This window comes from Pygoscelis adeliae, unplaced genomic scaffold (assembly GCF_000699105.1).
Source record: "Pygoscelis adeliae isolate BGI_AS28 unplaced genomic scaffold, ASM69910v1 Scaffold257, whole genome shotgun sequence".
In the NCBI taxonomy this organism is placed as follows: Eukaryota; Metazoa; Chordata; class Aves; order Sphenisciformes; family Spheniscidae; genus Pygoscelis; species Pygoscelis adeliae.
In genome coordinates this window covers 522,122-534,986 of record NW_008825215.1, presented here as the reverse complement: position 1 = coordinate 534,986, position 12,865 = coordinate 522,122, and the positions used below count along the sequence as shown (strand labels likewise).

General features: G+C 48.5%; 2 protein-coding genes across 2 annotated transcripts in view; both read left to right on the top strand.

Moving 5' to 3' along the window:
• The window catches only part of LOC103921218 (lymphocyte antigen 6E), a 3,918-nt gene extending 674 nt beyond the window's left edge, over positions 1–3,244 (top strand). Inside the window, exons 2-3 of the mRNA XM_009329146.1 lie at positions 1,077–1,196; positions 2,422–3,244. Coding sequence (XP_009327421.1) covers positions 1,077–1,196; positions 2,422–2,630 — 329 coding nt within the window. The 3' untranslated portion in view covers positions 2,631–3,244. The remainder of the gene's footprint in view (positions 1–1,076; positions 1,197–2,421) is intronic.
• The window catches only part of LOC103921217 (ly6/PLAUR domain-containing protein 2-like), a 23,765-nt gene continuing 13,529 nt past the window's right edge, over positions 2,630–12,865 (top strand). Inside the window, 1 exon segment of the mRNA XM_009329145.1 lies at positions 2,630–2,662. Coding sequence (XP_009327420.1) covers positions 2,630–2,662 — 33 coding nt within the window.

Sequence of the window (12,865 nt, the reverse complement as noted above, 5' to 3'; positions counted from 1 at the left end):
AATGATGCTGCCTTGCACTTCCCATCCTGAATCGGCCCCTGCTCCGTTTTGCATCCTGTAAACACAGAAGAGAAAGGCAATGCCTCATGGAAGGGCTTGCCGTCTGAGTGCTCAAAAATCAGAGCCTGTGAAACATTGGGAACAGACCTGATCTGTCTGCATATGTAGGTCAACAATTGCAGTGTGGATGTGATGTTCTTGTATGTGAAATACAGAGATCATCCGTCCACTGCAAAGTGCATATGTCCCTGCTGAGTCACTGGTCCAGGCTGTTTCTGCAACCATTTCCCACCACGGAATGCTATTTTCCAATCTTTCCTCTTTCTTGGGCAGATCTGAAGGATGAGGGATGGGAGCTAGCTGGTGCAGTCCATCCTGCTGGTGTAGGACAGACCATTTTAGGGGACCTGCCATGGAGGAAGGCGTGTTTTATTTGCTCTCCCCCTGCTCCAAATTAAAAAATTTGGTTGCAAATGCTGCCTTCATAGTGCTATGACTCCCTGCGTAGCAGGACAGTGCAAGTCCTTGCAGGTCTTGCGGCCATGTTGGGCTTGCTCTAGCCGAGAAATTGTTTCCACCACGTGTGCTAGCTCAAGCGTAGCCTGAGCTTTGTGCCTTGTTGCCAAAGGCAGGTCACGGAAAGCTCAAACCCATGGTCACGCCTGGAGCATTTCCCATCAGTGTCCACAATAGCTGAGCTGAATAAGCCCAAATCTCAGGCTCCAGATTGCAGGCCTGAACTTGCCTCCGTTGTTTAGTTTCTAGTTGGCAGCTGTAGCTTGAACCCTCTCTTGGTGCGAACAGGAGCATGCCATAAAGTACCAGGCTGACTTGTGGTTGTATTGAGGCTTTAGCTGACAGTTGATCCTGCCAAGAGCTCAAAATGTATCCCTTATGCTTGAACCCTTCACTTGGCTGATTTTTTTTGGGGAAAAAACCTATTGCAGATTGATACAGACGGAATAGCAGGCATGTCTGTGGCCAGATGTGGTGCATGCCATGTGTCAGAGGTGGGGACCGCCAAGCGGGGAGGTCTCCCCACCAGCCCCTAACTGAGGTGTGCCTTTCCCTTGCAGCCCACACGCTCATCTGCTTTTCGTGCTCGGATGCATCTTCCAACTGGGCCTGCCTGAAGCCTGTCAAGTGCGGGGAGAATGAAAACCACTGTGTGACGACATATGTCGGAGTGGGAATCGGTGAGTGATGACAGGACCTTCCTTTGCCCCTCTTGGCTGCTCTCCTGGGTCGCCTGCTGAGCTGCAGGAAGGCTTTCCTTCCTTCGACTGGAAAAAGGAGAAAGTTCTGCTTAGCAGCTGAGTGTCGGACCATCCCAAGGGAATTTTATGAGGGACGTGCTGCCAGATGGAATCATGTTAAAGCCCACGTGCCTGCACTGACGCCAGGAGTCCGAGGGGAATTTCGGGGTGGGGGCGGGGAGGTTGCTGATGAATAAGTGAAAGCGTGGAGGATGCTGCAGGCTTCCTCTGTAGGAAGCTCTGGGGTTGCCCTTCCTGCTTTTGCCCTGTGTTCGGGTTGTTCATCCCTGAGTCCCACCTTCGCTTCTTCGCTCTCCGTGGACGAGGTGGGGTTGCCAGGAAGGGAGATTTGCAGGTTTCCTCTCTAAGTGCCAGGAAACAGCCTCTGCCCGGGGCTGGGGGCTGTTTCACCTCTCCACCTCCATCATTGTGGCTTTCTGCCTTTCGGGGGGGGGGGGGGGGGGGGGTGTCTGTGCTTCCCGGCTGCTGCTCCTAGGGAAGCAGGCTGCTCTGGCAGGTCTCCTGGCGCCATCGCAGAGACCAGAGCCCAGCCTGGCTTGCCTTGCTCTCCCTTGCAAGAGGGAGGGGTGTTGCATGCCTGAGTTGCACGGTTCGCAATGTGGGCAGGTCATGCATGCACAAATGGAGGCCGGGGGCTTTTATAAGCCTGTCGTCTTAGCACAGTGCTAATGGTTTCCTATTTCCTGCTGCTAAATGGGTGCTGCGCCTCTCTCGCAGCCGACACTTGAAATGCAGCCTTCGCTCACGAGTGCCTCCCCGGTGCTCTGTATGCCCCGTGCTCCCTGTCTCGCTCGAGGAGTCCCAGGGTCAAGCTCGAGTGGGATTTTTGAGATTCTTCACCGGAGCTGTAGCAGCCAAACTTTGGCCGACAGCCTAGAAGGGGTATCTCTGGGGTGTTGCACGGTCTCTAGAGTCTGTGTGGGAGGTTGTCATGGGTGTTCCTTGAGATGTGTGGGCTGGCTGAGATTACTGTTGTAGCCTGACGCCGAGAAGCACTTCATCCTCTTCGTGCCACCTGTGATGCTTCGGCTATTTCTGTGCTGTTATTTCCTTTGCAGAACAGGTGATCAGAAAGCCGAGAAACATTATAAACCCGTCTCCTTTTTGCTTTTCTTCCTTTCCTCCTGCCCCATCCTAAATTCAGGCAGCAAGTCTGGCCAGTCCATCTCCAAAGGATGTTCTCCCATTTGCCCCAGTGCCGGGGTTAACCTCGGCATAGCGGCTGCCTCCGTTTACTGCTGCGACTCCTTCCTCTGCAACATCAGCGGTTCCAGCAGCGTGAAAGCCAGCTACGCGGTCCTGGCCTTGGGGGTCCTCGTTAGCTTCATCTACGTCCTCAGGGCTCGCGAGTGATGGGGCTGGCCAAGGAAGACCCGTCTTCCACGGTCCGTTGCAGGTCTCATTAGCCAATATCTTCTCTGTCGCTGTCTGCAAGGAGATCTTCTACTTCTCAGCAGGCTTCCAAGATGATTGTTTCCCAGACTTTATGCTCTTCCAGCATCAGAGACCTGGGCGGTTTGGCCAAGCTGTTCTCCTCCTTCTGTGGACATACCCCACTGCACTCTCACACCTCCTTGGCAAAGGTGGATCGTTTTGGAAGGGTTTCTGCTTTTATACCTAATACCCCCCCCTCGTTTCTAAGGTTGGTTAAAACAAGGCTGGGACTCGCCAAGAACCAATTGACCCCAGATACCACCCGGTCAAGTGTTCAGACGTTCCTGCCTCTCGCCTCCGTGGAGGTGCCTGGCACCAGCGTGCCCCCTGCACATGGATGGTCCAGGCACCGGGAATGCATGACCCGAAGGGAGACACATTCCCGGCCCCTGCAGCTGCAGTCTCTTTTTATAAAATCGTTTCATTTCTTCCCATCCTGGGCTGACTTTTCTGGAAATCAAATGACGTGTACCTTGTCCCTCCGAGCTCTGTAAGTACCAGACCTGAATAAACATGCTCCTGTTGTTACCTGAGATGGGACGTGTGCTGTGTGTGTTTCCTTGCTCCAGACAGAGAGATTAGAAACGCTCTTAGAAGAAACCCAAATATTATGCCCGGCACGAGGGCCTCTTGCCCTCTCAAGCGGCTTTTGAGTGCTTCATCTCAGCATTCCTTCCAGTTCACCTCTGAGCAGCAAGTCCATCTTATCCCTGTGCCTGTCCTTTCCGATAAACACCTGTGGGCCGGCTTGTTTCACCTCTCTTGGGAATTGTGTTTTCCAGGTGCATTTTAGTGAAAAATGCCAGTTATTAGGGTCTGAATCAACCCCATTACTCCTAATGGAGCAAGCGCACTGGGAACAGGACCTTTAAAAATTAGTCTGCATATTACAAAGACTTGGTGCCTCAGTTTCCCCACTTTGGACTTGTGATGGTGATAGACAATAACATCGATACCTAAATGATCCAACAGGTCTGTTTGCAAAACTTAGTGAAGTCAGAGGCGAAGACATCAATACTCAGATCTTTAGGTTCGACCTGCAATCCCTGGCTGATGGGCTGATGGTGCACATGGACTGCAGAAGGTGACTTCACCACCAAACCTGCCACTCCTGCTGTCCCTCAGATCCCAGGATCTTCCCAGGTCATTTGGCAGCGTTGCTCCTGGAAGTTCTCGGCTGTCCCATGGGAGGTGTGTCCTCCTGCCATCTCTGCATCGTGCTGGTTTCCTACCTGCTTTGCCTACCTGTGGACCTGCTAGACGCAAAACAAGCCAAAATTGAGCCTTAAACTGTCAGGTGAAAGCTTGCTGTCACTTCCACTGATTATCAGAGGCGCACTGGGCTTTTTTTCTCTTCTAGCAGCAAAAATCAGGTGTAGCATTGGCGCTCTTTAGCCATGCCCTCCTTGTACGTGATTCTCCTGTTTTGTGTCAACAAACAAAAGCCTCTCAAGCTGCACACACTGTTCAATTATACCTCTATCCCCACTTAAATGAGTGATAAACAGCTTCTTTTGGAAGATGGCGTGCAGATGTATAGAAATATTTGCAACAAAAGTGGTTACGTGTTTTTTGCTGCTCCTCTCCATCTTTTAATTAAAATGACACAGATGCTAATGACAGCCTTTACAACAGGAGGGACTGGTCATCATGACGTGACCCGCAATTAGCTGATGAGTTTGGTAAGAACGCATCGCTTGTCTCGTTGGTCCTCAGATGTGCCTTCCTCTGGTTAATGCATCCTCCCTCGCCTGCTGGGACCACAGGGCTCGAGGTGCGCCGCAAACCTCTGCTATGCACATATAGCACAGGGAAAATTGGGGAAAAAATGACTAGAAATGGGGTAAATATTCCCTAGCTTCCCTGTGCCTGAGCCTTCCTCCCAAGAGGGTTAGAAACCTTGTTTGCAGGGTTAATTTGTTCCCCACCACTTGCTGTGAGTAGGTGTTGTAGTGAGACCAAGGCAGCACCCAGAGTACCCTACCTTGCAAGCAATGGGGCTGTAACTCTTTTCTAGCCACCCGGTAAAAGGTATCTTAGTTTTTGGACTCAATTACCCTCACAACACCTCTGCTGCGAGCAAAGAGCTAAACTTAAAAGCCATCGGCATAGCTGTGTCCTAATGCCTGTGCATGCCTTTACGAGGCTCTTGATGCCACACTGGGCTAAACTTAACGAGCCGGGTTATGAGACCTGGTTGCCTCCTCCAATGGCCGCCTCCTTCCTATCTCGGCGTTTCAGAGTTTGCTCGTGCCAAGGACTCGGTTATGCAAGGGAGCAAGGGCTGTCGGGAATAGCGTTCAGAAGGCATACAAATAACAAGTTATTGTTATAGATGGTATTGCCAGGGGACAGATCTGAAGGTCAGTTCACACATGTTTTTGAGCCTATAGATGATTAATAGATTGCATATGGAGATATTTTTTTTTCCTCTTCACTCTCTTTTTGCCTTTCCTCCTCATGTGCTATATTCCTGTACGCTTAGTATATGGAAGAAGAGATATTTGCAGTTTTTCCTTTCGAACACATGTGGCAAAGATCTCTTTGATAGATATATGTATATTTGAGAGAGAGGGAGGGTATGACAGCTTGTCAAATGCAAGAGATGTTATTCAGCAGTTTAATCCCAAGCATCATATGATCAGTTCTGCCAACTCTCACAGTGAACTTCTGGTCCTACTATAGATTTTTTTTTTTTGTCCCCAAATCCCCAGCACCAGAAATCAAGTGAGAACTTCAGCTGTTGTAAAGCTCAGGAGTGAAAGGCCTGGAAGTGTGCAGCTGTAGTAATTAAAAACGTTATTAATGATAAGAAAATAAATAGCATGAACCCAGCATATATAAAGCATTAAAACTGGTGACTTGTTAAACCAAATGCCTGATTTGGAACTTGAGGGCCACGATGAGACAGCCCTGAAGTGCTTTGAATGTGTTTACTTGGACTGTGGAATTAGAGATCGAAATCTCAGCAGAAAACTCAGATCTTCACCTTTTCTGACAAGACAAGAGGTTACGAGGGGAGGCAGCTTTGCTCCGTACAAGCATAAAATATCCCGGAACAGTTTTCACTGGAAAATAAGAAGAGCTTAAGTCAAATACCTGCCTGTTTTGGAACACGCTAATCGGAAAACGGTTTCTGTGCTTCCGTCCAGGAAATGGCTGTATTTCAATGGCAGCTGCTGCCGTCTACCACTATGCCAGCATTGCAAGGACTCTAGTTTTTGGGTGTTGCCTGTACATACTCAAAGCTTATTGCGGCACCAGCCCTTTCTGCTCAAGTTCACTGGGTTTGCTGTTTGCTGAAAAGGAGGACTTAAAAATGAACAACGTTCTTCCAACTGTTTTTGAGATTTTTTTTTTGCGAAAGGGCAACATTTCTCCTTTTGGAAAACACAGACCTGATGTGACTTCCTTGCACAAACAGCCAGAACAAATAAGGCCAGTTGCTTAATCATTACTCAAAGAATCCACATCATTACTCAAAGAATGTCCTTGCTCGGTGTTATTTAACTCAAGTTATGGGTTATTTGAAATGACTTGCCTCCTAGAGACCCTATTTGCAATGAAGGTGGCTGTGGTGCCACCACCCTTGCGGGAAGCCTGGGAGCTCTGGTCCGGGTGGCTGTGCCTCCATGCTGGAATGAGGTATAGGCATCCATGCTCTCCTGTCTCCAGGAAAGGATGCTTGGAGGTTTAGGGCCCTATCTCAAGCCCCTTGCTCCTGTCATCCCAGTGCTTTTGCACCCTGAAGCCGGGCTGTGCTTTCACTGTCATCCTCAGCGGTGAGGTCCTGCGGGTCTCAGCTGTTTGGGATGAAGATGACTCCGAATCCTTCCTTGATCCTGGAGGAGTTATTTCGCCCCTGGAAAGCTGCTGTCTGAGTCTATCAAACTGGAATGGGGATAGACACACCCAATTTTGCATTTTGGGAGTGTCCATGGTGCACAGGGAAGCGAAGCCCCGGGTCGGTCCTGCCATCTACTGGCTTTTGCCAGACCTGGTAGAGATGCTTCGAAGCCCAGATCTCACGAGTCAAGGAGGAACACAAAATGACAAGAAGGGAGGCAAGGGCGAGCTGCCTTTAACCAGATAATTGCATGCAAAGCAGAGAATCAGAAGCATCAGAGACAGATTGAATGTTTTAATTTGTCCAGCTTTGCTCTGATAGTGTAAATTGAGAAATGAAAGGCTTAACAGTCTTCCCAGGACGAACATTTTCCGAAGGAACATTTTTTCCAGCCCAAACCCTACCGTTTCATCAAAACTGAAACACTTCATGAAAATGTAATAAGGCCAATAAAGTGTTGCAGAAAAAATATTGACACATTTTATTTCAGCTTTGTTGGATGATCCCATTTCACTGAGGTGGTTACACAGAAATGTTGATTTTACTAATACGTATATGTGAGATTTGTAATTGTGTATTACCTTTATTGTAACAGAATAAAGAAACATTGATTCCTTTAAATATATTAACATAACTGTAGACTATGTTACATATTGTTTCTTATACTCTAATAAAAATACATGGAATTAATAAAAAAGGTACACTTGGAAGAAAATTTTTGGATGGTTCTGCAGCTATTACAGATATTACTTCTTGCTTTGTGTGAAAAGAAAGTGCTTGGGTTGGATTCAAAGCCCAGGGCTGGGGGTTGCAGGCCGGTCAAAAGGAGGACAGACATGAGGCTGAGCCTATAGACTATAGGGAGGGATAAATCCATACATGCCATCTCAAGGTCATTGGAGTCTCTTCCTGGTGATGGGTAAAGAACAGGGATTGTCTTTGCCTTCAATAGTCGTGCTCATAAATATCGTTGACTTGCCCGTGACCCTACTGGGAATGGAGATGGGATTTGTCCTTTGAGCCTCTACTCTTTCTTGTTGGAGAGGGCGGCTATTTTGGGCACATAATGGCCCCTGTGTGGGTGTCTGTGGGCAGCTGCTCCTCTTCCTAAGCTCCCGGGGGCTGCAGTGCTTCAGGGGCTGCTCTGGCCCCTCTCCGGCCCGCAGACAAATGCATGCACATGGACACATGAATGTGGGGGCTGGTTGCTCTGGAGACTCCCCCCTGCTCTTCTGAACCAGAGAACAGTCATGCTGCTTTGCAAAGATGTGTCATTATAATTTTTATTTAAAGCTTTATTATTTTGGGGAGCCCAGTTGGATCCTGTGGGAGAAGGAGATTATGTTCCCTGGGGAATGTAAGACAAATGCAGAATAGCAGCGATGGGCTCTCAGGAGTTTCATAGGAACAGCAGCAGGCTGTTTGAAACAGAGTTAAAAATATCTTTCCTTTTCTCTGGATAACCCCAACCTGGACTATCTTCTTCCTGGGAAAGGCTCTTCTTCCACTGCTCTCTCTCCTTGCAATCTGTATTTTGCAGCCTTGCCTACAAGTGTTTTTGGGACAGGAGAGCACCAGCATTGACAGGGAGTATTTTCAGGACAGGAGGGCACTGCACAGCAGGTGGGGACAGAAGAAACCAACCCCCAAGAGGCTACACCTCCACCCTACCCAGCGTTCCCGTCCTTTCTGTTCACGTTGCCTCCCATGTGCCCGCTCCTGCTGCTCTGTGGGGACCTCTCTGTCTCTAGACAGGCCCAGGATGGGCTCTCCCACATTTCAGGTGTTCGGAAAGTTGAGGGAAATGGTGCCATTTCCCCACATCTAAGAGTGGACACCATTAATGTTTTGACCCAGAGGTAATAATGCTGCTTCCTTCATTAAGATCCATATTTCCAGGTAAGCCTTGTTAAGAGATGTAGTAATACCAAATACCCAAAAGTATTTTATGGAAATTAAACAACGTGGGCTGTTGACAGTGTTTCTCTTTCAGTTGGCTCTGCAGACATTTCTCACTGGCATCCCAAGGTCATGTTGATTGTCTCAGGGTATGAGACACCACCTGCTAGCAAATGGGTCTGAAGCGGGAGAATTCCTGCCTCCCCATCCCTGCCCTTTTCTGTTCCTCTGGACATGCCTCCACTCTAGCCATGGCAAACACAGGTTTTAGAGGAAGGAGTAGCTCTGGGGCTCGAGGGGAGTCTCCAGAAAACAGGTTCATTTGCTATTTTTGATGTGGAGGAGTCAAGAAAAGTGTGTAGGTATAGTTTGCAAGTGAAAATTTGAGTGATGCTAAAGGAAGAAAAAAAGAAGGCTGAATCAAGAGCTCCACCTTCCTGCCAGTGCTAACCCTCTCCACTTGCTTTCCCTCCGGTTCCTTTTCTCCCCAGCTGAAGGTACTGAGATCCACATGAAAGGCCATGGGGAGCAAGGGGGAAGATGGCACCTCCAGGCTGCAATGCTGACCTGAGCAGCAGCCGAGATGGGAGGAGGCTGGAAAGATGGGAGGTGCTTCGCGTGGCTGTGGGAACAGCTCCAATCTTCCTGCTTATCATCTCCCAAGCAAAAAAGATTTAAAGCGGTACACAATGCACCTTGGTTTCCTTGGGTTTGGTGATCTGGCCCTTCCTGTGACACAGGGACACTTGGCCATCTGAGCTGCCATTAAGTTAATAACCCTTGTCCTTTGTGTAGAAAGAGTTAAGCTAGCATGTCTAAAATGTAACACATACGGCATCAAACCCCTGGGGGAAGAGGTGTAACCAGCGTGCCTTGCTCTCCTTCTCCATGCCAATTAACAGAAACAACGACTGGGTGTATTGTACTTCATGCAGATTCTTGTCATGCCCACATCACCGAGAGCGTTGTCACGTTGTTGTCCCTGAGCGCCAGGTGCTCCTGGCTGCGATTCTGTCTTCTCATTGCTAAAATTGCAGGGATGCGGTCACCCGTTCTCGCACGAGAGTCTGAGTTTGGCACGAGGACCCCTTCCTGAGCTCAGACCAGTTAAACCTGCAGGTTCCAGAACGGCACCCATTTAATATCACGGTCCAAACTATTAGAGGAAAGAAGACAAAAAACAAATACGAGCACTCAATAGATGTGGGACGGTGGCACCTTGTATGCGATCACCTTGCAGTGCTCAGGTTCTTTGTAAGGGCAAGGTGCAGCTGCTCATTGTGTGTTGGAGTTCAACTCATGGTTTGTTCAAAGCAGCTTAGACGAACTGAATTTTTCTCTCTTTTTTATTTTCACATGGATATATCTCATCCTAAAGCTGATTGGAACCAAATGATTATGAAACCTGAATTTTGGAAACAGTGAAAATTGAAAACTACCAAAACAATCCTAAAAATACCTCCTTTCCTTCTTTGGGAAATGGGCTGGGACCAGGCATTTGCATTTTCTTCTCTTGTCGGAAGGTGGCAGTGGCAGGCCCCAGATCTGCCAGTGCAGGCTCAGTAGGCTGTCTTGGGATGGGTGTGTTGATGTATCAGGACCACAAGCCCCTTTTGCTAAGGGACACGATGCAGAAAGAAGTTCATCTGGAGCTTGGAGATGAGGAAGAAGTGCATTAGGTCCGCGTGCTTTTCACTGTATCCCAAGCATGGAGACACCACAGCATTTCTGATCTCCTGTTCCAGTATTTTAATGCTCACATGGAGAAATACTTTTCATTATATCGGACAGAATTTCACTTCCTGCAACTTGTGGTCGATGGGTGCCCTCAAGGAGAGCCCAGCTCAGCCTTCTCTTTGACCCTCTTTTATGCCAGATGCTGTTACACCCCCTGAGCCCTGTCTTCTCAGCCTGTTTTCCAGGTTGAATGAACCCAGCTTTCTCATAACTCCTCGTATTGCCTATGGTCAAGCCGTTGGCCAAACCACACTTGCAAACAAGGAAGAACTTGTTGGGGATGTGAAGTTTGGGGGCAGCTTTGGCTGCAGTGACCATGAGGTGGTGGAGATCAAGATCCTGGGAGAGGGGAACAAGACAAAAAGCAGTATCACAACCCTGGGAGTCAGCATGGATTCACAAAGGGAAAATTACACCTCACCAGCCTGATAGCCTTCAGTGATGAGGTGGCTGGCTTGGTGCATGATGCGAGAGAAGTGAATGTTGTTTATCTCTACCTGATTAAGGCTTTCAACCCTGTCTCCCACAACATCCTCATAGACGAGCTGACAAAGTATGGGTTATGTAAGTGGACAGTGAGGTGGACTGAAAACTGGTGGAGCAACTGGGCCCAGAGGCTTGTGATCAGTGGCACAAAGTCCAGCTGGAGGCAAGTCACTAGTGGGGTACCGCAGGACTCAATACTGTTCATCATCTTCGTTAATGACCTTGATGATGTGGCAGAGCTCACCTTCAGCAAGTTTGCAGATGATACAAAACTAGGAGGAGTGGCTGATACACCAGATGGGTGTGCTGCCATTCAGAGCGACCCGGACAGGTTGGAAAAATGGGGGAACCTCAGGAAGTTCAGCAAATGGAAGTGCAAAGTCTTGCATCTGGGGAAGAATAACCCCAGGCATCAGGACAGGCTGTGGGCTGATAGGATACAAAGCAGCTTTGCAGAGAAGAAACTGAGGGTCGTGGTGGACACAAAGTTACACATGAATCAGCAATGTTCCTTGGTGGCAAAGGCGGCCACCAGCCTCCTGGGCTGCATTAGGCAGAGCATTGCCAGCAGGTCAAGGGAGGTGATCCTTCCCCCCTACTCAGCACTTGTGAGGCCACACCTGGAGTCCTGTGTCCCGTTCTGGGCTCCCCAGTACAGGAGATACATGGATGTACTGGAGAGAGTCCAACAAAGGGCCACAAAAAAGATGAAGGTGCTGGAGCATCTATCCTATGAGGAAAGGCTGAGAGACTGGGGACTTTTCAGTCTGGAAAACAGAAGGCTCAGGGGAGATCTTATCAATATCTATAAATACCTGAAGGGAGGGTGCATAGAGGACAGAGCCAGGCTCTTCTCAGTGGTGCCCAGTGCCAGGACAAGAAGCAAAGGGCACAAACTGGAACACAGGAAATTCCATTTAAACACGAGAAAAATCTTTCCTTACTATAAGTGTCGTTGAATGCTGGGAAAGCCTGCCCAGAGAGGTCATGGAGTTTCCACTTCTGATATATTCAAACCCAACTGGACACAGCCCTGGGCAACCTGCTCTAGTGACACTACTTTGAGCAGGGGGGTTGGATTAGACCATCTCTAGAGGTCCCTGCCAAGCGTAACCATTTTGTGATTTGTGTGAATTCTGCTGCTGGTGTGGCTGGGGGTGTTTGCGCTCCTCTGCTTTGTGACAAGCACCCATGAACTAGTCTTGTCTCCCACCGACCTTCCTTTGCCCGTTTGCCAGGACCATCAGATGGGGTGAACTGCTCACCTGGCTGGGAAACATCACCACTGGGCTGCTTCTCTCACCTTTACCAGGGACAAATGCTCCAGGAGCCAGAAGGTTTTGGTCAGAAGCTTTTTCCTGAAATCCTCAAGCATCTGGAAGACAAACCTGGGATGTTTCTTGCAGCTGGTAGGAGACAGGCTGAGCCTATCACCTGGGCAGTGGGGATGTCTTCAAGACACTTAGGTTTTCTACTGATTTGGGCAGACTGAACCTGGAGACACACTCCTCAGCCAGAGATATGGATATTTCCAGCTTCAGTGCCAAGCACTGTGGCATTAGAGGGAGTTGAAAAGGGCTTGGAGGCAAAGCTGCTTCCTTCCAGTCAGGTCATTTACTGTTTTACATGTGTTGTCCTTGTTTTTCCCTTCTGGGTCAATGAGAAGTGACTCAGATAGGAAAGTATCTCTCGTTCATCGGATTAAGTCTTGAAGGAACATAATTAAAGCAGGTGACAGCTAAACTGAGCAAGTGATTTACATTCCTGCATCATTAACAATGCCTTGGAAAGCTGGTTGGAGCAAACAAGTGATTACTCCCCTAAGTCAGTCAGGGTTGATGGGAAGGGAAAAGATACCGGCTTGAAAGCAAAAAGAAAAAAAGGAAACTAGAAAAATTTGATGGGGAAGGAAGACAAATTCCCACTAGTTATAAATATATGATCAATCCTTTCTATGCACATTATGAGCAGAGAGGGAGAACATACTTTAGCAGTTATTAACTCCCGTAAAATTCCCCCATAGGACCACTGTATCCATAAGCTGGCCACTGGCCAGGCAAATGATAAATATGAAAATCCCTCCCAGAAAGAGTTAAGTGCTACACAGAAGTTAGTCTAACTAATAACCTAGAGGTAAGAGGTACTTGCATGGAGTTCAAAGTGAAAAAAAACCCCACAGGTGGGG